The following is a 24,743-nucleotide window of genomic DNA, read 5'->3' as shown; positions in this document are numbered from 1 at the left end:
ACCCTAAGCACAGTCATATACTGTGTCTGGCTCAGTTCACCTGTTCAAAACAAACACAGCATCTAAAAGGGAGGGGCCTAACCACACACACAGTGAGCCACGGTTACTGTGTGCCTTCTGCAGAAGCCAATACTAGGTCCTGTTCAGACTTGACAACATAAACATTGTTAATTTGCAGTATCTTTTTCTTGGTTTTGTATGGTGCACCTGCCATTGCCGAAAGGCACAATGCAACACGCCAAACCGCTTTGTAAAGACCACCTGTTCTTCTGTGTCTGCCCACGGACACACACACACGCTGGTTTGACAGCATGTGCTATTAGAGCTGGGCGCTATACGACTGAAAAGTATTATCACAACATTTATGAAATAAACGTCAACGTTTGATACGTTTTCTCTAAGCTCCCCTATGTGTAATTTAAGGACCCCCTCGAGAACGAGATGATACATCTCAAGGGGTCTAGCCTTTCAATAAAGGTACATTATTAATACCACAATTCATCAATGTGCCACCATGTTTTATTGATGGTTTTCGGTTTACTGAATTCAGACCCCTGAATGACACAGACTAAAGGCAACAGAGAAAAGAAAAATAAACAAAAAAAGAATTGATTAATTATTCTGTTTTTTCTTGTTGTTTGTATCTTAATGTTTTAATTCCCAATGAATTTCTCATCACTCATTAAACTACACCCATCATAATGATGAATATGATGTACTTCCCACTTCCCAGCCCTACATGCTATGGAAATTGTTGCTCTGCAGAGGGGCTCTAACAGAAAATAGGTAGTAAAATCTTGTTACTTTAAGTCAGAGTGTATAAAAAATATTCAAATTCGTACACTCTCTGACTTTAAAGTCATACTGTATAGCTTTAAAAAAAGATAATGTTATGTTACACAGTATGACTTTACTGTGTAGGCCTGTGTTAAAAAGGACCAGTAAGAACAGAGGTTAGGGGTTAAAGCACTCAAGAAAAAAAAGTGTGTGAGTGAGTGAGAGAGAGAGAGAGAGAGAGAGAGAGAGAGAGAGAGAGAGAGAGAGAGAGAGAGAGAGAGAAAGAGAGAGAGAGAGAGAGAGAGAGATGCAGAACAGAAGGAATGTGTGTCCACTCAGCACTCAGCACTCAAAGGCAGCACCTACCTCTGCTTTCCAGTGCTGATGGAGAAAAGAAGGATGATGGGAGGACAGTAGGAAGGATGGAAAGAAGAAAGGATAATGAGTGAAAGTGCACGTGGAGTAAGAGGAAACAGAGAACAGAAAGTTAATTTGGCCCGATAGACGCAGAGATCTACTCTGGAATCTATTCGGATCAATTTTCCTTTTCCTGTAGTATCTCCGACTTTGGTCCTTCAGTCGTAAACCATGTGGAATTGATGTCCTGAATTCAAGCCTGAGTGATTGGTTTTATTTTATGTTGTCTAGGATGTCCCTAACAAATGTTGACCCTGGATATCATCGATGAAAAACGGTTAAAAGCAATATATTCAAAATAATGTCTTGCCTACTTTTTCGCTCTCCGTAACCTACTGTAAAGCTTAATTTATACCCTGTAGTACAACGGTGTTGCTTTCTGACAAAAACTGATGCGTTGCGTTGTTCGCTTGAAAATGAATTATTGTCAGCAAGCGACACCATCGCACTACGGAGTATAAATTAACCACTTAAACCCTATACTTAGTTGACCGGAGTCCCCCAGGGCTCTATACTAGGACCCCTCCTCTTTTCGCTCCACGTTGTGACGTGCTGTGAGGTTGTATACGCGATGCGTTGTGAGCTTGATCTGCTATTTTCACGGAATTTTCACACCCACAATAGGGACGCCAGGGTTCAAGTGCACGAGGTGTCAGTGTACAACAGCAGGGGGCACCTGGAACAACAGGCCTCGGGAACGAAGCGTTCCTGTGGCCATGTTCCCCATTTCATTCCCATGACTCTGTTATAATCACAGGCAAAAATCGTCTGGAGGCCAGCCAGATACTCTGACCTCCACGCACGCGCACGTCTTCTGGGCCCAGATCAGAGGGACACCCTCGCAAGGGAGTAACGACGACAAAAGCCTCTGAGTCACCCAGAGAACATTCACCGCGCCCCCTTTCATGCTTGGCTTACACCAGGAATTCCACACCGAGTCTAGCAGCCCACACTTCAGTTCTCAGACAAAGAAAGATTCATCACGTTGACCATGCTGGCTCAGCAGCAGCAAATATAGCAGACAACACACTCCAGGAGGAGACATGCTGTTTGTTCGGTATAAGACCAGACCATTGCCATTGACTGCAATTCAAGGTCTAATACAGATGCAACAATCAAATTGAGACTGGAGTTGTTGCTTCTTTTATAACAATAAAAGAACACAAACAGTCTGTTTTTCATTCTTACTTTATTTCTCTCTTACTTGAAAACCTCAAGTTTATGAGGTTTCACTTGAACATGTATGTGTGTTATCTGTTTTTCTGTTCTGTTAATGTGTTTTGTTGTTTGTTTTAATTGTTGTTGTTGTTGTTTTTTGTCAGAAAATGACAGACCTCTTCGTCTTTACTACTTGCCACAATTTCTTGTTTTTTATTGTCTGCAAAAAAAGTAATTTATGTAATTTATGAGAGAGATTTCTTAAAAGCTGTTAAAAGGCCATTATTGTAAGATTTAGTGTTTTATTCAGTAATTAGCGCTGTTTACTTCATTCTTGGAATGTAATTACATAACAACAAATAACTTTGAATTATGACAGGACTGTGACACATCTAGATAAATCTGTCAAATTCAAAACTTGTGTCAGAGAATCCAATTCTTGAAGTGACAAAACAATCTCTCCAATGGAGCCAAATGGAAACCATAATGACACCTCAATTACAGCAAAGATCCCAAAGAGTCCACCATAAGATAACATACGCCATTTGGTTGCTTCCATCCAAACCATCTTCACAGCACCACCATTGCCTACTGATTTAGCATATGAAGCGTTGTGGGCGGAGATGGGTTCCTTCTGGCTCTTCCATGGTCTCTATCTGCCCACTGCAATAAGTTCAATAAGCCCGCCTGGCTGTCTGGAAACCAGATGTGGAAACCTGAGCCCTACCCAGCTCTCCAGCCCGCCCCAGCGATGCTGCAGCCTCTCTGAACCGGATAAAGTGACACCAGGTGTTTCTGACTCATTCTCACACACGCATGCAGTTAACACAAATAGCATGTGTGTTTTATTGAGCTGAGAAGAACAGACTAGTGTGGCTGATATATTTTCTTCATCCAAGTACATTTTCGGTTGCTTTTCTAAGAGATTTCAAATTTTATTAGCGGTATGGGGTCCAAGCTGGATTTTGTTCTGCATTTTCTTTTCAGTTAATGGAGATTTAGCACGATTTCTTCCCCAAATGCTGTAAATATGTACTACTGCTGTAGATACTACAGTATATTGTTCACAGAGTCATCCCAGGACATCGTTTTACCATTCAGTTTACCGTTGGGCTATTAACTAAGCCACTAATGGGTTGCAGCTTCTTGTTCTATTGGCACCAAAAAACTACTAAACTTGTAAAATGTTATGACCTCTTAACTGAAAATACTTGTGTTCTGCCTGAAGATAAGAATTGTATTAGTGGGCGTTGTTGTGGTGTGGTGTGGTCTTACCTTCACTAAATGCTTGTTCACCCATTTTGTGAAGGTCTTTTTCTGAACCCGGTCCCGTTCATCTGTAAAAGTCATATGGAGACAGAGATACAAAGGGGGAGACAGAGAGACAAAGGGGGAGACAGAGAGACAAAGGGAGAGACAGAGGCAGAGAGAGAGAGAGAGAGAGAGAGAGAGAGAGAGAGAGAGAATGGGGGGGGGGGGGCTTATTACTACAGGTGTACCACTAGCACTACATATTGACAACAAAAGACCTACAGAGATACTGTACCATTCATGTTTTATGTGTGCATAAATGTTATGCCAAATTGCCAATGGAATATACTGTATAATACACTGTCAACAAAAGCTACCCTATCCAAGATTAATAAAGTAAGAACTGAGGCTTGACCCTGCATTTCAACAGGTGTATAAAACGGTGGCAGATATAGCTATAGAAATCAAGTACATTTTAGTACTATATGAAACATCACCTCTAAAAGAACATGTGCCACCTTGCAAAAGCCATAGATACCGCAGTCTGATTAATCCAACTCAGGGTCTGTCAACGCTTGCTTGAATGTTGGAAGAAGCAGATAGGTCACCTTATCAAATACCATCATCCACATGTTGTGCAATGTTGTTTTTACACAACTTAAAAACCAGGTGGAAACTCTGTCAAGAAAGTTCTCACTCCCTCCCTGCTGTTTACAGTATTTACAGCACTACCGGGACTGTCATCAGGCTCATCACTGATGATAGGTACTTGTTGTTATAGAGACCATAGCACATAGGTGATAACAATGTTTCCTTTATTGAACTACGGTACTTGATTTCAATTCCATTCCAAACTCTGCTAATGATTATGATTGAAAGTGAAGAAAACATAATTGATAGATACAAAAATCTCAAGTGAAATCCGAAGCCTTCGTTACTTTCCCAGGACACGAGCTCATCAATGCAGGTCTTGTGTAAAAGATAAGATAATCATATCAAAGCCAGGCTGAAGCAAAAAGCAACCAAAGAACTCCAGTGCCAACGGCAATTTAACGTTGCCATTACTTTCGTACTCATACTCATGCATGCTCGTGAATGGCTAGATGTGTATTTTAGACAGAGAAGTGGAAATAAAAACCAGTGAAGGGCGAGGAACAATGTCAGAATTTCTTCAGTTGAAATCTTGTAATCTTCTCATTAACGTCCCATTACAAGTTGTGCAAGTGTTGAGTTTTGTGATAAAGAACATTACAAATACACTGATGGACTCACCCATACCAACAAACATCTAAAGTGTGACTCCTTACCCTCCTTCAAAACCGCCATAAAAGAGCATCTGTTTGCAATCTGTAACTGGTCCTAGAAAAGTCCTCTAAGCTTAACACCAGAAAAGTACCCCCCCCCCCCCCCTTATTGCTACTAGTGTTGATGATGTCTTGTTTATTATTGTATGTCTTTAAATGTCTTGATGAATTGAATACACAGGACCACAATGGAAACAGTGTTATCCTTTTAAAAATCATTGTAATATCGTACCACTGTACTATTTGGAACTGTTAATAAAGCATTCAATCAATCAATCAATCAATCAATCAATCAATCAATAAAAAAACTGCAGCTGCAACCTGCTGTATGCCCTCTTCCTTTCCGCATTTACAATGTGAAATTAGGTAACCTTAGCAGCATTTGCTATACAGCATATGTCAATGTGAGTGTTGATTTTGTGGCACAAATGTCACAGAGAGAAAATCATGTACACATAATGTACTTGTCAAATACAGTGACCCTGATTCTGGAAAAGTGGGAAATTAGGCATGAAAGCAGGAAACTAGGAAACTAAGGCTATGCAGACATAATGCTGTTATTATGTTCTGCTCTGGACAATTCTGTTTCTCTGTGTTTTCAAATAAGATGCAAAGGCTGGAAATACGTTTGATTTTTGATTATTTTAGTCAGAAAAGTTGGGATGTGTAATAAAGTATAAGCCTTAACCCTCTGGCATCTCACATTCTGTTTTATAATGCAATTTGAATGGGTCCTCGTGGGTCATGGGTGTCCTGGCCGACTTTAGAGGATTTTTAAGGCAGCAAAGGTCAGGGGTTACCTGAGGGTTGACATTAACATTCCAAATCTCAAAACACATTCCAGACAGACCATTTCAAACTAGACAACCGAAAGTGAGTCAAATAATGATTTGTCTCATGCATGTTTCTGTTTAGTAGACCTTTGTAGCCTAAAGCAGTAGCCTGATCTTGTGAGATACTGTTTTATGATTCTATACCCCTTACTGCTATAAAAATACTGCAACCACTGTCTGATACTTGTGATAGAAAACATAGCAACTTAGTGACAAAAGAGTAAAATCAGATTCACACATGACGTTTCCTATATTTCCCATTATGTTTGTGCTAAATATGTCTGTACTATGATAGCTAACCATTGACCACTTAAGCGCTATTTTATACTTTCACTATTTGAAGACAGCCAATCTACAGGTGTGAGCTTGTACCTTGCTGTTTTAGAAACATTTAGAAACATGTAAAGAAATGTAGAAAAATCTTTTTCTATCTTATTTTGGCCTATAACGACATGTCCAAACTATATAGGGACACCAGAGTTAATGTGGTTAAAGGAAGGAGTAACCATGGCAACAAAGGGGTGTGGCCCATTTGAGAGGAGGCAGTAGATATGGAAGACCGACCTCACATCAGAATGTATAGAAGGTACACATTTACACGAATACACAACTGTCAAATCACTCCATGGATGGAAATGGAAAAGATGGACAGAGACCTGCATACCAACATGACAGATTTCAATGCAGAAAGAAATCTCTAATTGCAACCAAGACATTAATCTAATTTCATTCAAAGCTAATATATTTCCTATTAGCACACATATCTTTCATATCATAGACTTCACAGAAACAACAACAAGGGGAGGGAAAAAGAATACTGCGAAACTGTCTGTGGCATTGCAACAAAGACTCAAATAAAAACTCTACCTTTTCTGTAGTCAGTGGCCTTAAGCCTGCCCTGGCGATATGAGTCCTCTATGAAGACCCCGTCACTACTCACGCTGTCAGAGGAGTAATTTCTGAAGCTGTGGTGCATTGCCATTGCACGGCCAGATCGGTGCCGTTGACTCAATGCAAGAAACAACAAACAGACAACTGTAGACAGTTTGCACGGTTCAACTTCGAAGGGGGTGTGCTGCTAGGAGGAGTAGGAGTGTTCAAGCCCCCAATACAGTTCCTGCACTTTTTTTGTTCTCCATTCTTCCAGCATTTACTGTCTCTGAGTCTAACACACTGTTTTTCTCTTTTTTTTCTCTTCTCTTTAGTCTTGCAAAATGCCTGCCTGCAGGCTACAATGTCAGTACCTGTCATTCACAACACTGTGGTCTATGTAGAGAGAGCGAGGGGGGAGTCTGTTCCTCCAGGCGCGGCCCAGCCCAACCCCGTACACCCAAACCCAGCCCACTGCACTCCACCCAGGCCATGCCTTAACAAAGACAACCCTAAACCTAGCTGTCCTCTGCACCAAATCAGCGGGAGAAGTTCGCAAAGACAATGGGCCCCAGGGTGCCACAGCAGAGGAGCACAGTTACATAACTGGGCATACCTGAGCGCCAAATGGGCCTTAAAGGTAATTCCCATGTGTACATAACCTTCAGGCTTATCCTACTGTTGTACTTATTGTGTATCACTCAGGTATTTGCTAAAGCAATTGAGCTTTAAGCATTTAGTTTAGCTTCAAGTGCTAAGCCGAATAAGCCAATAAAATGAAATATGGAATAATGCTTAAAATAACATAAAGATACTATGAAACTCACACCTCATTCCTAATTTTAAACATAAGTTAACAGCCATCAAAAACAGATGAATTGTATGCACCTTTGTCTTTGAGCAAGCTTTAAATAAGTATCAGCTAAATGACGATGTAATACTACATACTGTAATACTACAGTATGTAGATACAGTAGTTTTTAAATGTTTGTCATTTAGCTGTTCTACCAACTATTGTAATTATTGAATAGCCTGCTGCTCACCTGTGAACAAAGTGAGTTACCATTCCAAATACAAACAAAAACACCACTAACGTGAGTGGGTGGGCATCCCTATTGTCCAGCTTAATCGAAGTGGTCCAGCTTAACCGAAATGGTCCACCAGTGCCCACTGACCCTAATTGAGCACCACGTGTTCAAGCCACCAACTCCAAGTGTGTGGCCAGAGGCAGAGAGGCTGGATACACGCCACACATCACAGCACACTGAATGAATGGCCTGTTCTTTAGCAGAGAAGACCAGGGCAGGAGGCAACGTATACAATGGAAACCAATTCTCACTCCCAAAGAACATTGTACCACATTCACCCAGTACCCATAGGGTATGAATTTTTCCGACTCCATCAGAGCACAATTACAGGGCACAACGACTATATATTTTGTTCTTCCATCAGGGCACAATTACAGGGATCTCTCCATTGAAGAGGTTGTTTCCAGTGAGTGAGGGTGAGGGGAGGATACTTTGGGGGATGAACAAGAATCCAAAGCCAACAAGAATGTAACTATTTTGAGATTTTCTAAAAAGAACATTGCTGAGCATTCTTGTCTGAGACAAATGATTTCTTTCAAGCATTTGGTTTTGATTTTCTGGAGTTGGAACCGACAAAAGACAAACAAAAGCGTCAGAAAGACATGCCAGCGGGCTGCGAGAAATTAGTTTGCCCACAATGCAGCCATTGTGTGAATAGAGTATCAAATCCAAGGCAGACTGAGGTGAGCGGTGTGTCCTCTGTGTCAACAGTACGTTCCACACGCAATGAGGGACTCACGTGTCAGCACTTTGTTTGTTTATACAGTAAATCACCTCTGCGCATCTGTAGTCTGAAAATGATCAAAACAATTAAGTAACGTCTGCCATATGCAATACAGACATTGCTCTCAGGGAATACGGGACGGGAGCTATTTGACGGAGCCATGGTCACGACCTGGTTCAAGGCCTCCAGTGCTGTAGCTTAGCACCTTCACAGATGTGTCACATAGCACCGACATACCTGGAACACCTTTCACCCTTAGCAGTATCCATCTTCTTCTTTCAAAGGAGATACTGACACAGGATCTTGGAGAGGAGAGGGATTCTTTGAATGCCTGCACTGGGCGGTGGCTTGTTGGGACATGAGAAGAAGTTGCTGATACCTCTACCCGCCTTATTTGGTTTTAATGTAGCCCTAATCATAATACATGCATTACGAATTACAGAACCACACCAAAAACCCCAAGCATAGCCTTAAAGTGAGATGGTTGTAAAATAACACAAGGAGACCAAAGCTGCTAAAATGCTCAACAGACTCCTAGCCCTCACACTTTTATAGCATTTTCTGCATTTTTCAGTATTAATTTCATGTGTCTCACATATGTCTTCTGCAAATGTTTTTGTCTATTACAAATATGCATGGTGCATATTTCATTATTAATTATTAACAGAAAACATGTGTTTCACACATGTTTTCTGTATGTTTTGTCTATTGCAGATGTGCATGGTGTCTCCTTGAAAATCAACTGATGTCCTGAAATATGAACTTGATAACCTGATAACAAAACGTTGAGGAATGTTCAAGCACATCAACTGCAAAGTGCTATCATTCGTTTTACCTGTATAAACCGTGTATGCTAAATTAATTTGCATACATTAATTAATCAACTACCACATTTAAGACATTACCATTTTTAATAGATTTTTGCTTTTATCTTGCCCCTAGATTACAAATTATTTTCATATACAGTCATGCTCCACCAGACATTTCCAGATAGCAATTAGGTTAGTTGGAATATACAGTTAATAGAAATATGAAGTTTTTCTGCTAGTAAAGGCTAATGCCATTCAGAATATTATATAATAAAAACATCAACATTGTGTTGCTAAATAAAAATACCATCAGTCACCCTTTTTGTATTATTTTAAGAATTTAAGAATAGCAACAAGTTGGAACACATTGGCTTTCTTTAAGCGGGGGAATTTTCTCCCCCTATAGCATATACTATGCAGGGATGAGCCATAAGTCATAAAAGCAGATAGCATGTTTTACGATGACAGCTTTGGCATGAGGGGGAGCTTGTACACCATCAACCTCAAGGGTCCATTTTTACACTCTCACAGAGAGTTAAGTTCAGAGACTAAAAACTAAACACTCAGAATTTTATTGTGTTTTCTTTCTGAACATTCCTACTCGGGGCGTACCCATCCACCACACAGACAGTGGGAGCCGGCTCCCTGCGATAACCCCATCACCTCGACCACCTCACCTCACCTAACCATCTCTCTCTGTGCACATGATATAACACGCAATACTGGCCCTTTAGAGGAGAGGAATGTTAATAAACATTTGTGGAAGCTTTCTTCATGTGTTATATGATCGAATTAATAAGAAAGGAGTAATGGAAATAATGTAAGATGGTTCAGTGGGCTCATAGAGAAGGCATGGAAGGGAAGCCCTAAGGGCATTATGGCAGCAGATCCCAACGTGCAATAAAGATGCCCTTATAAAAAATATGATCTACTATAGACTACAAAGCTGTGTCGTTATTATGGATTAGGGGTGCAACAGTTAATCGAAGGAATCAATTTAATCATTATAAAAAATAATCAATACTCAATTATCATAAAAAACAATAGAGCTTTGTCCTCCCCCCCCCCAAAAAAACACCAAAATTAGCTGATCTACGAGCTCACAACACATTATATCGCAACCCGTTGTGAGCTTGTAGATCGGCTATTTTCGTTGTTTTTGTGTGACACTGTTGTACGACAACAGTGCAAGTGTAAAATAGGGCTTAAGTGTTTAATCAGACTAATTGACTTAGACTTAGATTTTTTTGGGATTTGTTGATATAAAAAACAAATACAAATGTGCATCTCGATTATTTGATTAATCAAAAAAGTAATCAATAGAATAATCTCTAAGGTTGCTGCAGCCCCTAATAGCTGTAGCCCTTAATTATGACGTCTCCGCATCCACCATGGAAAGAAACAGATGACACCAGCTCTTGTTTAAGAAAGATGTGACCATTTTCACTCCGGGAATATGCACCCAAACACCAAAAGGAATATGCAATTCTTTTCATTAATTTGTGGTTACAAAAGTATGGTATCACTGGGTAATTTGGATGGAGAAGATGGGCTCTCCAGCTGCGGTAGTGACAGCCAATAATCCAGGAGGAGAGGATGTTTGTCTCCCTCCTCTGTTGAAAATGGGATACTACTGTACTCTAATGTTTCATCAAACTCAAATGTTATCTACAATTATCACCAGCCAAATGTATAAATTAATTAATACAATATGTCACTGGTGATTTTCTATGCCTTTCTTTCCACCTTCTAGTCCAGTGGTTCTCAAACTTTTCAGGCTGTGACCAACCAAAATAATCATATTTGAACTGGGGACCCCCCGTTTTGTTTGACTCCGTTCCAGAGATAAATATTGTGAAAATACCAGATCTACAAGCTCACAACGCCTCGTGTGATTACTTTTTGATGCAGTAATGGTCTTTTTCTTTGCTTTCTTTAACCCATTAAGACCTGAAGCCGTCTCCTAAATCTCAACAGTATTCTGAAAAACGTATGTTTCTATATCAGTGGTGCTCAAACTTTTTCATGTCAAGGACCCCCAAAATTATATGTATTTGGCCGCCGACCCCATCAAAATATATTGTTCCAGGGACCCCTAGAGGCAAAGATTTGAGTTAAAAATGTTTGCTTTAAAAATATATATATTCAAAGATTTGCACACATTTTCACGATTTTTATCTACAATTTTTAGCAAATATTTGCTATTTTTGAATAGCCAAAGTGTAAAATAATGCTTTTTAGCTCAAATCAAAAAATGACACAGTTCCAGGTCTTAATGGGTTAAAAAAAAATATATATATTAAAAAGGTCTTAAAAGTCCTTAAATTGTCACTTCACTGTCATTTGGGGACCCCCCTGGAGGTACCGACCCATAAGTTGAGAACCACTGTTCTAGTCAAGAGTTACTATGACAACTGTGGAAAGTAGTAGTAAGTAGTAGGTCAACAGTGGCCGACAGTGTTTTGGCTTGTGTTGTTGGACAGTCACACTCTCGATTGCCGTAAAATGAAACGTGAGAGTTGTCTCCAGGACAACATACCAAAACACACAGAAGCTTGGGAGTCCATTGGGACGTATTATTTATAAATGAGTTGTTGGCAAAAGAAAATACTTGCTCTGGAGCAAAGGGGACTGACTTCAGGGAGAAAAAAAGAAAACAGCCTCCTGTGGGGAATGTTGAGTGGTCCCGTTAGATTTTATACAGTCCAATGATAACGATAATAACCATAATGTTTTACATGACTAGAGTGGAAGAAGGACACGATAAGAAATGTGGTTAATGTTTAAGCTGTTGCATATGAATAGAGAGGGAACAGTTAAACTGTGGTTGCCTACTTTTTCAGACGAGACGAGATTTCTTGCAGCACCCATATTGGATGTAAAATAGGCTGTCCAAACAAAACATGTTGTTGTGAATCATTCTTAATAGATCAAAGGTATTTGGGCGATAGGCAATCCCATTTCTTGTGTAAACGTTCCTTGGTGCACTATAGTCAGACCACTTTACAAAGAGCAATGAGTGTTTGCAAAATAAATATTAGGGCTAGGCCTATACTGTCATCATCACATTATGAAAATCTATTACGAGACATAAAAAAGGTAACTGTGATTGACATTTTGTCTTGTGTGTAAATTGTGCAAGTAGGCCTATATACTAAAATGTATAATAGCCTGAGGATATTATAAAATATTATTAATTAATTGAGAATATCATATTATCCTCAATTTCTCAAAGCTGGGAAGCGGTCCTGTGGAATGAAAGAGCAAGTGGTAGGCTATAACAAAGAAAGACGATCTACAAGCTCACAGCGCATTGCTGTGCAATGCATTGTGAGCTTGTAGATCTACTATTTTCGGTGTAATGTTGCCAATGCAATGCTTGTATGCAACAGGTTGATGCAGCATAGATGGGCACTAGGGACATCTGGGCACCTCGATGTAAAATTGGCTAATTTGTCCAAAATGTTAAAAAATTAAATATTAGAAAAATGGTCTTAAGTAATGTAAAGTATACATGATGTGAACATACACTGTACATCATTATCAGACTTAACTTAAACTTCTTGTTTATGCCCCAAAATGACTGGATATACAGGTTTTGTAGCAATTTGTAGCAATTGTAGAAATATTAGACCTTAATTGTTGAATATTTAAGCATGTAATCGTGTACTTTACTTTACTTAACCACTTAAACCCCAGCATCCATGTTGTGGGGAAGGCTTTCACTGAAAATATCAGATTGGCAAGTTCACAATGCAACGCCCTATTTTCAGGGAAAGCTTTCCCCACAATGACACAAAACATTAAATACACAAGTATTGAGCCCTGAGGGACTCCGTTTCCCCGTATGGGGTTTAAGTGGTTATTTTTCAAATATATATATATATTTTTAACATTTTGGACAAAATAGCCAATTTTACATCGAGGTGCCCAGATGTCCCTTTAGTGCCCACCTATCCCGTTACCAGTGCTTGCATGCAATAGGTTAACACCATCACCAGCCCCCCACACTCACACCCCCAGCCCTCCCTCACAGAACTCCTCCTATTACACGGACGGAGACGCCTGGAGAGTGGAGACAGACAGAGCCGACAGACGGTAGAAGATGACCGGACAAGCGCTGCTTACCTGCGCAACACATGCGGCTGTACAGATGGGATCCCACTTCACCACAGCTCATTTCGTGGATGTAATTAGCGCGTCCATAAATAATATCCCGGTCGAAGGCGCCGCCATACCAAGAAGACGACTTAGCTGCGATGGCCGTATCTGTGACAAGTTTAGCCATCCTGTTTTGTTTTGTTTTGTTTGTGTGCTGCTGTGCGTAAATGCGCACCACTGTGGACACTCTTTAAACCCCCCCCCACACCACCCAAAATGTATAGGCTATCCTGCCGCACGCGTTCGTCCTCTGAGTTCAGCTCTCCAGACCAAAAAAAAAAGAATCCTTTCTCCTCTACCGAACCGAAGCCACATGAAGAAGTAGAGGGAAAAAAGGGGTCGTATCGCATTGCAAAGAGTCAAACGTTCCCTTTCCAAAAGCCCGGCCCACATTTGTTTGTGTTTAATGAAATGAAGGAGTGAGCGCTCTTCTCTTCTCCTCCATTGTGCCTCGCAGCGCTGCCGTTGGACACATCATGATAACATGGAACAAGAAGACATCCCAGATTAGACCGCCTGCCCCCGTCTGGAGCAGCGTTTACACACTGTCTTGTTTTCAGCTCCACACGAGATGTCTGTCACTACTTTAGCGTGGCGGTGCATGTGAAATGGAAATGGCTGTGTGCCTTCATTACCGAACATTACATAAGGCACCATGGAATGTTTTTAATAGCTTTCAAAACAGAAATGAAGACCGATCTTTTGGCAGGACAGACAGACAGTACATATAAATGCAGTATTATTCAAATCACTACCAGACCCCGCCCTCTACTCTGTGTGATGTCTTCCCTATTTCAACTGTACACTGTGTGGATGTGTCCGAAATCATTCACTCATTCCCTACTCCCTACAGCAGTGGTTCTCAAACTTTTTAATGTCAAGGACCCCCAAATTGACACTAATTAGCCCGCGGACCCCCATTTGAAAAGATAAGCCAGGGACCCCCATAAGAGAAGATTTTTACGGCTCTCTAGCAGTGATTCTCAACCATTTAAATTTCAAGGACCCCCAGTTTAACATGCATTAGGCTACGGACCCCCATTTAATGACATTTATACCTGGGACCCCAATTCATATTGTAAAATCAATGTTAATTTAACTCTGAGAGTGTACAAAAAGTACACTCTCAGAGTTACAGACCCATAAGGGTCCATTTGGTTCCTGTCCATCATTTGGGGACCCCCTGGAACCCCCTCAAGTACCCCTGGGGGTCCCCGGACCCCACTTTGAGAACCAATGCCCTACAGCAGTGGTTCTCAAACGTTTAAATGTCAAGGACCCCCTCCCCCCCTGACTCTGACAGTGTACAGATGGAACCAACTGTCAGAGTTACATACCTGTAAGTGTCAATTTAGAACCCCCTCAAGCAAGGAACACTGAGGGTCCTGGGACCGCACTTTGAGAACCACTGCCCTAAAACAGGGAGTTACAGGAGTAGGCTAATAAAGTCCTCAACTATAATAGTTGGGCTGGACTGGGCTATATCATATATCATTATAATGGGCTATATCATATCATTATAATTTCGTGATATATGAGACTAGATAGGCTATGTCTGGGATTTTGGATATCAAAATATCATGATATGGCATGTTGATGTTATTTCCTGGTTTTAAGTAACTTATTTTATTCTTTAGAAATAATTGGGAAAATTACAAAATAAAACCTATATTATCACACAATATCAAGGTATTTGGTCAGAAATACCAGATAATTTATTGTGTTGACATATCGCCCAGATAGTGAGGAGCCTATTGAGTGATTACACAGCCTGTGACTACTCTGTTGCACAGCATATATAATAGGACCAACTGTGTCTGCAGCATGTGCCATGGATGATAAATTACACTTTAGGCACATTCATAACAGCTGTGCGTCATAAATAATCTGAACAGAGCAGGCTTGTTTTCTCTTTCCATAACATTGAAAGCATTTCATATTCACATACAGTAAAATACGTTTTTCTTTCTTCATTTGTGCAATAAATAAGCTTTCCCACATTATCTGCAATACAAGTATTTGTTCTGGCACACTAATTCCTTTTTTTTGTTTTATTGTTTCTGTTCCTGTTTCTTTATTCACCACAGGGACCCCTCTTCAGAATCTGAATCACAATTAAACAAATTCAACTACATACAAAGTATTTTTTTAATAATAAAAAAGAAAAGAAAAGTGGATTCAAAAGAAAAATCAGACTTGTATTCCAAATGTCTTTTAATAAGAATAGAAGGACAAACATGGGGTAAATTTCCAAAGAGAAGAATTAATTCCCAAACACTTGTCAACCATTCAAAAGTGTAGATGAGGGGAAAATGTCAGTTCTGGGTGTTTAAGGATATCGTTTAATTTTAGTGCTCAATAGTTCAAAATTTACTTTTTATTCTCAGCAGCTATATACTGACCCAGATTAGTTCTAGGTTACTAGACTGATAATCACACGATACATTTATAAAAATTAAGTATACATATAAAGCTCCCTTAATATGCAACCATTCCAAATGTAATTATTTTGTAACAAAAATAAATTTCATTGCTAAAAACTTACCAACAAATGGGAGATAATGTTTCTATCAAAACAGGGTGTATTCATGTATTTCATACATTCTTTTTTGGATGTTTCATATTTTAAACACAGTCTGTGTAATACCAGGATTATACCAGTGTTATACCAGTACTGGTATTATCAATCATGACTATGAGTCTACTGCATCTGATGAATTCTGTGGACCACAATTAGCACACAGATATGAAACAAAAATTAAATTCCTAAAAGTAAACCTATGCTTAAGACTATGAGAATTGGGTTTCACATTTATTTATTTTTTGTCAAACTAATCAAAATAGAAAAACTGAAATAAAATTCTAATTAAAAGTCACCCTCAACTTGTCCTGTAGTAAAACCTTGAATGTTTGGTTGATGGAGAAGATTAAAAAAGTCCTGTTTTTGGCAGAGGTAGTTGGTGGTATTTTCCCTGATATGAGAGAGCCAGTTTTGATCAGAAAAGGGCGTTGATGTGACAAGGCTGCCGGCTCTTCACCCTATGAAACATAATCGGAGATATCTCAGACGCTGTATCAGCATTGACACTTGACACAACAAAACACATGCAGTATCATTTATTCTTGAGGACATGCCAAGATGCTGGAGAGGATCGATGGAGTGTTAATTCAACTCTGAAAGTAAAATTAACACTCAGGAGTGTGTTGCCTTGTGTTGCACCTGTGTATATGTGTGGATTTGTACACGTGTGCACATAATGTCTTTGTTGTCCGCAGGTCATTGTGAAAGGCATAGCGGGAGGTCAGGACACAATGGTTGCAGCCTGAATGGGCGTCCACACTCTTCAAATATCTCATTATAGTTATACAGACAAGTTACGAATCAAGAGACACAGAAACAAAGTAATGCCTAATTTATGCTCCGTTGTACGGCGGTACACAAATCAGGCTTTACAAGCCAAAACCTGGATCCATGCCAACTCAAAATACATGGCTTGGCGTTCACTAGACCGAGCCACCTTGTCTCCAGTGCCATCCCCTGCTCTACAGTAATGTTTGATGCTGACTTGGGTGTGTCTTCCTGAAAGGACGGATTAAATTCACTATCAAGAATGGTACCATAAAAGTGCATGGCAATCTTCTAATCTCCAGAGACCTTAGAGAGCCTCTAATAAAATACTGTTGACGGAAATCTCAAGGCAAAAGAACAGTAGAAGCACAACAATCGAGGAGAGCAGACAACAAGGATTCCTTTTCAGTTACTTTGCAACGTATTAAACTGCAGGCAACACTATACTATCCCACGGTTTAGGAGAACACAGATGAGGAGAAGCCCAAATCAACTGAAAGCGGGTGATTTACAACCTATGGTAATGATGGTCTGCTACTTAAATTGCTACACAAACTCTCATCTGTAATCATTACAATCACACGCGGCTCAGAGCAAATGACTCTTTCATTATCCAGCCATACATACACACACACACAAACACACATACACACACAAATAAATTACTCAGATTGTTTAAAGGTCCTGAGGATCAGATCGGGAACACGCGTACACAGCTTAGCAGCAACTATAAGTTTGTTATGTTATGTCTGTATCCAGGATACACAGACACGCCAACCCCCTCCTCTTTCCTGTGTTGAGTTGACCATCATCACCCGACCTCTGCGTGTGGCAGGGCTGCAGACATTCTGTGTGCTTTTTTTAACCTGGCTGGGGTAAATCCTCTTTGCCCCAGAGCCACCTTCCCCCCTTAATGAACGAAGCCAAAGGCACCTTGTTATAACAAACTACAGCCTCGCTTTACACAAGTACTCTTGGCCAGGCTTTGTCTGCCCAACATCATGCAGCACGTGACATCCACACTACGCACCTTTCCTTTTGTTTGAACTAGACGTGTAATGTCAACAGATAACCTACTGCTGTCTACCACCTCTACGACAAAGTAAAAACTAGCTCAAATACATTTAATGGTAGTATAATTGTGCAAGAGTAAGTACTATCGCTACGAGTCCAATCATGAAACCTGGTTTCTTCACATGCAAATGAGCTGAATATCAACATAGTGCAGAGATGGCATTTGGCCTACTTTACAGCACAAAGTTTGCCTGCCATTTACCAGTCAAACCTCTCTTCCTGGTCACATTCTATTTGATCTGTAGTTGAATAAGTACCTGCTGTAGTCTTGCAGTACGTGCAGCCACAACCACAGTTAAGCATACTATATGGTCCCGATCAATGCAGATTCCCTAACAGCAAATTGATGAAGCATAGCTCTTTATTTTCAACTATTTTATTTTATTATATTTTTTTGTCATCTAAGCACTTTAATATTACATTTTCAATTTTTTTTGCCTCATAAGCTCTGGAGTTTTTTTCAACAGTGCGCAGATCCCCCACCTTTCCTCAAGTTGCGCTGCCTAGTCATTGTTTTGAAAGTTACCCCTCATATCATAACATATCAAGTTGAAAAATCTCCACTTATCAGCTTTAGGCGGGCCCTCCTTGACTTCCTGCATGTGTGTGTGTGCGTGTGTGTGTGTGTGTGCGCGTGTGTGCGTGTGTGTACGTGTATGTGTATGTGTGTGTGTGTGTGTGTGTGTGTGTGTGTGTGTGTGTGTGTGTGTGGGTGTGTGTGTGCAGGGGCAGACTTATGATGATAAACCTGTCATCACTACACCAAAGCCATTACAAGCTGCCTCTGCCTGGGCATTGTTCAACAAAATAAAGTTATATCCCAAAAATATATGTGAAGGCAAAGGTCCTCTCAAATAACACTTTGACTGTTTTCCTTTAAAGTTGGCCTCAGGTGGCATCCTTAAAACTAGTAGTAGATGCCACAGATGTATGTTAAGATGCGTTATTATCATATGCCACTTCACTGTATGCTTAAGTATTTTTAAACTATGTACAGTGGCTGTTAAACAGGTTTTCTGACAGCACAACTGTAACGTGGGAGGGTGGGGAGAGGACTACTATTGTTCTCTTCCCACACCTGCAGACTTTCCCCTAGGTATCTTGTACAGTAATTTGCCTAGGGGTGTGGCTGGTTTGGTTACCTGCAGCCAGAGATGTACTGGGCATGTAGGCTATTTGACAGGCCACCATCGAGCTGTGTCAACAGTAAATTATAGATCAGCAAGGTGTGTCTGTCGCTAAACACCACATACCTGAGAGGTAACCTTCAGGTTTTTAAGTGAGCAGAACGCATTGGGAACTCCCACTCCCCTAAGAACAGAATGTCTGTGTGAAGGGGTATAGGCCAGCTGGGGCCTGTTGAACATTTTTTATAAACAACAAGTAGATTGAGAAAGTCTCAAATGTCAAAAGATTCCTGCATTAAAGATTCATCCTGCTCCATACAACATGACATGAACACAAAAGTAGAAATACAATATAAATGTATCAGTCTTTTAGACACTATGCAAGGTCAATTAAAATAAGACAGACCCAAACATCAAAACTTAGTTGAGTGTAATACCCCTGATCCTACGTCATCACATTTCAACCAGCATTTATAGGGTTAACTACACCACTCTCCACACGGCAGGAAACTGAGAGGGGAGTGTTGGGAAAAAAAACGAGGGGTGAGGAAGAGATACAGGGGAGTGTGCATCACGACAGCACACAGCGAGAGAGAAACGAGAGAGGAGGCACGAATGGTGAAGACCGAAGGGTGCCGGTTTGCCACAGAGGAAAAAAACAACTTTGATCTATCTCCCGCAGGCACAAAATACTAGCACCAGCAGCTCTCCTGAAGTAAGACTTGTAACTAAGCCTGTCTTACCTTGCTTCTTACGTAGTCTCCACTGCCAAAAGACGTAAAGAGTAACGAAGTGTCCCACAACCACCAGGGTTGGGAACACATGTCCAGGGGGGCTTGCCGGCATCGGGCCTGGGACAGAATGGAGAGTCACGGGCTCCGAGGACAGGTGGGAGGGCTGGGGTGAAAGGTGAGTGAGGGTGGAGGAAGGGAGGTGGGGAGGGGGGCGTCTAGGGGTGTGGTGCCATCCAGGACTTTAAAACAAGAGCGGTGGCCAAGTTGCTCGCGACTTTTACGAGAGTGAGCCGAGTGGAGCAAGCAGTGCACCCCGCCTCCCTCCCTCTTTTTTCCCCTGCCAGTGAGTCAGTCCTCTCTGGCTCCAGAAGTGGCTGAGCTCCCTCCCCTCTTTCTCTCTCTTCTCCCACTCTCTTTTCTCCCTGCCGGCACTTTCTGTTCTTTCTATTATTCTTTCTAGTTATTTAAAACATAATCTTTGTTCACAATTTACTTTTCTCTAACTACAAGCTCTTTACAGTGTTCAAAGTTAGTTCCTAGTCCTCTGCTGTAGTGACTCCACTTGGCCATTGCGAGAGGCTCTCTGCATTTCCCAGTGCCAGGCTCTCCGCAGCCTATCTGCAGCGGTTAATAATACATGAGGCTGTTTTGTGTAACACACACACTCACAGACAGACACACACACACACACACACACACATTCTCTATCTCTCAGGTCAGCATTGATAAGGAGTGCAAATACAGAAGTACACCTAAACCTTGCTTTCAAGTTTACTGTTCAATAACTCCATAGAATGTTTTGCCCCTTGACAAAGCCCCTTGCAGTTATTTTCCAGCCCACTTTATGAGTCATGTATGATCCAAGTCCTTCCCCTTTTTCTCAGTGTTTGTACTAAAACCATGACTCCCATTTTATTTTCCCCCACAGAATAGACAGACAGCTCGCCATCAATCCAGTTTCATCGTGCGGCTTAATTTACATTTTTTGCTCCCTAATTGCTTCCTTATGCTGGGACAGCATAGCACATGCCCATAACCTTCCCAGAAGCCTGCATAAATGAATAGTGTTTGACCAACAATCAGTGAAAAAACACCAAAATAGTGGTGGTTAAAAATAATCTCTTTTAAACCTGCTTCGTCACTCAGTCAATAGGCCTACCCGACACCATTCCTTTTAGGACATCCCCTGTTATTAAAATAGCCCCCCTTAAGTAGGCTAGACCAAGAGAAATGTGCAAACTTTCTCCTCATTTTGATAAATACAATTATTTCTGCACTGCAAATTCCTGAGATTACCACTTTTGTGTAGTAGGGTTATAAAGTACTGACTCATTCTGTAACCTTTGTTACGTCATGGCCTGTACAGAGACTCTCATTTTAGGGCTACATTATTATGCAAAGCTTTTGGTGCATATCCTTTCTCAACAAACAAACCCTATCTACTGATCCTCCCTAAGCTGTGTGCACACCACACACCCAAATACATTATGGCCAAGATCAAAAGCATCACGCAGTGGACACACTGACATTTGCCTCAAGAACCTTCAATTGGCAAAACACAGCCAGGAGAGTTTCAGCTTCGGCACTGCAGAGTATCAGTTACACCCTTAATACCATGCTGTAACCTGGCACCAAGACCAGTGACATGGTTGCAAAGGGATGGCGACGCAAGGCAAAATAGCAGCCGTCTCCCATTTAAAAAAAGCCCAAATAGATCTTATGACATGACCTGTGGCGTGCTCAATGTCAGTGTATAAACAAAACAGTGGTTCGCCATATACAGTAGACCTTCAATAAACTAGGCTAGGCTATAGTATGACATTTCCAAATATCTAGCAAACAGTTAACGCAGTTACAGCACGTGCCACCACAAAGATAGTTATGACATACAACATCTTATATGTTATGACATATAACATCTTGGGCCACTTAGAAACTATATCTCAGACGAACACGAAACATCAGTTGAGATAATTAAGAAGCGACAAATGCAGCAAGGACCATGTGCTTCGATGCTGACCGGGTTAATTTGCCAGGTAATAATCAGGAAGCTCTCATTTGAGACAAATATCTGGACCGTTATAAAAGTGAGAATGAAAGAGAGTACGGTGTGTAGAGTGAATATCAAGCAGTGGAATAAAAGCAATAAATACAGATGTTTGGCTACAGCACTTTAACCTCTCCTACCACTCCCACAAGGGTGGAGTCCGCCCACTTCTACTGTCCACACATGGGATGCTTGTTCAATCACCCCCTACGGTAGTAGAGGTCCTATGTTCTCACATTGACTGCAAGTATTGTTTAATAGCACATTCCAATGTAAGAGTAGTAGGTCTATCACAAAAAAAGTAATTTTGACATCAGTCAAAATATCAAAACAATAATAAGCTCTAGTAATGACCTTCACAACACTCAGAGTAACAAGGTAGTTTAAGGTAGAATGACTGGAAACTCAACGTTAACTTTGATTTAAAATCATCCTGTACCAAAAACAACGTACCAATACAGGGAATGGGACAGGTGGCTTGCATCACCACGTTTCCCTTACTGTCACCTTCTCAAAGCATCCTCAAGAGCAATGACACAAAGTCCAATAGAATAGGGCCTGTAACTACTACACAAATAAAATAATCCACTTACCATGTGTTTTTTTTCGACAACAAGAACAACAGCAAAGGTCCATCTTTACTCAGCCCGTTCGTGTCTTTCAAGCATTATTCTGAACTAATACTGCAAGGATTCACATCTGACCTCAAGACACTGCACACTGATCAAAACCAGGGGGGCGTGCTTGAGAAGGAATGAAGGAAGAAAAAAGAAAGAAGGGATAGAAAGTCTGGAAGCGGGCTGGGAAATAAAAACTAGACAGCCCCGCAAGTTGGATTTAATTTGTTCCGTTCGCAGTGGAAACACTGCATATCTCTGGTGCTCTGACGAACACTACTGGATAAGAGCCATTTGCAGGGCTGTGTAAATACTAGGGGACACATTTTCTTACAGGATGGAGACAAAGAGCGGAAAACATGGATTTGCCAGCCGGCTACCATAACAAAGGTCTGTCTGTGGGAGACCAAAAAAAACCTTGGAAATTATTGAAAATGTATCCCCATGAGCGCAGACTAGCCAATCACAATGTACTGCGCGTGTGACACCCACAATAAGTTGTCATATTGTGTTTATGTACTAGTCAGAGCAGTGGCTCTGGTACACAACTTGAGGGCTTTAATAGCATTGCACATCAATGTATTTAAATCGGCACTAGTAATCAAAAAGTAATCAAAAACCCTCTACAAATTGGGATTAAGTGCTACTTTATATAATCAAAAGTTAGATTAGAAATAATGAGCAAAATAAACTTGTAATGATGTGTTTAGACAAGGCCCAGGCAACAGATTCTAGTCATTGTGGGCATGCTATTTATATAGCTGTACATTATATTATATATGGCACCCCATAGGAATGACCCTCACTTTTGTAAATGCACGCAAATTACCCATGATGAGGAGGCAGAGTGCTATTGGTAGAGAGAGGTTGGGGGACCAGCCAGTCAGGCCTCACCCCCTGCCCACGCCCCCTGCATTTAACACCAGGGAACCTGATCCCAGACACCCACAGACACAGCATGGGTCTTTACTCAAAGTCTTAGAAAGCTATGAGCTATAATTTGCTTCAGTCTTACTCCCTATATGCAGTAAGTCTACGGTTGCAATAAATGCATGGGAATATATTTGGGAGGTACAACAAGCCAAGCACCAATTACAAATGTGCACTACAGTAAACATTTAAGGATTTCTAAAAAGCACATGCTTTGTCAAAAGCCCTTACTTATAACTGATGATACACTGGCTGTGTGCATCTTACAGTAGATTAGAGTGCCTGTGTCATGCTCGCTCGTTGGTCCTACAGTATCTCATCCCAAGCCAAGACTACTACCATCACGAAAGTGATGGTTTGTAGGCAGCATTTTCGCACTAGCCCCGCACTAGCCCCGCACTAGCCCCGCACTAGCCCCGCACTAGCCCCGCATTCCTATGTGGTGGTGACATCTCTTGGTAAGAAGACAGAAGTGTACGGATAGTAAATGCTTCCTACCTTGGCCCTGTTGGATCAATGCTTCCATGATGTCTATGACATGAGTAATTTCCATGGTAGCAGCCATGCTTCTTGGTGTTGAATTCTCTTAATTAATCTTAACCTATCACTTGCATTGTAAATGTATCCGAAAATACTAGAGACTAACTAAAGCTCTAGCTATGTGCTACTGTTGTCACTGCATTTACAGTATGCACAGCCCTTCTAAATGTTGGAGTTTAACGTTCACAGCAGGCTGGGCTTAAACAGGGAGTACTGCAGGCCAGATTTAAGGTGGCAACTGCCACATGTTCCCATCTGGAGCGCTCTGCAGCTTTGCCCTCTCTCACGGAGGCACGGGATGGGAGGCAGGAAAAGCTGAGTGTGGCTTAATTGGACTCAGATTTCCCGATCTTTGCTTAGTCATACATCAGCCCTGAGAATGGAAAGTTCTCGGGCAGGCCGTGCATCCAGGGAGGGTCAGCGAACAATTCGATGCAGGGCTAGTGCGAAAAATGCTGCCTACAAACCATCACTTTCTTCATTACAATCATTCACAAAGAAGAAAAGAAAAGACGATACATTCATGTACGAACTAGTACAAGATGGAAATTCAATACTGCGTGTTTCTGACAATAGGGTGGCCTTGACCTTGTGCTTAGTAAGCCACAGGTTCGATACACCCCCCAACCATGTATACACACCAAAGCCCTAAAACTAAAAGAAAAACTTCACAAAATTCACAGCTAAAATTGTAAGTAAATTGTGGGGTGGAAAAAATCTGTGCCACACAAAAGTGCCACATACAAGTATGCAGAGTATACTATATTTGTACACTGTGTAGACTCTACAGGACCATGTGCTTCAAGGCACATGGTCTCTAGTAAAGTACATGTGCTAATGTCCCAGCAGAGGGCAGCAGTACCACCATCACATCTTCAGTCATCCCTGCTGGAATATAGAAATATGCTGAGCAGGAAGCACACAAACTAGGCA

General features: G+C 41.1%; 1 protein-coding gene across 9 annotated transcripts in view; it reads right to left on the bottom strand.

Moving 5' to 3' along the window:
• The window catches only part of pleca (plectin a), a 137,312-nt gene that overhangs the window by 37,814 nt on the left and 74,755 nt on the right, over positions 1-24,743 (bottom strand). For 4 of the 9 annotated variants that reach the window (XM_080442122.1, XM_080442123.1, XM_080442127.1 and 1 more), the window contains exon 2: positions 3,628-3,689. In XM_080442122.1, coding sequence (XP_080298248.1) covers positions 3,628-3,689 — 62 coding nt within the window. Of the gene's footprint in view, positions 1-3,627; positions 3,690-6,607; positions 6,972-13,359; positions 14,215-19,685; positions 20,076-22,316; positions 22,375-24,743 lie in introns of those variants that run through there. The other 5 variants (XM_080442124.1, XM_080442130.1, XM_080442128.1 and 2 more) reach the window with 4 other exon arrangements.

This window comes from Gymnoscopelus braueri (assembly GCF_963280865.1).
Source record: "Gymnoscopelus braueri genome assembly, chromosome: 11".
NCBI lineage: Eukaryota > Metazoa > Chordata > Actinopteri > Myctophiformes > Myctophidae > Gymnoscopelus > Gymnoscopelus braueri.
Note: the sequence above shows the minus strand (reverse complement) of the source record. Positions and strands in the feature narration are given on the sequence as shown.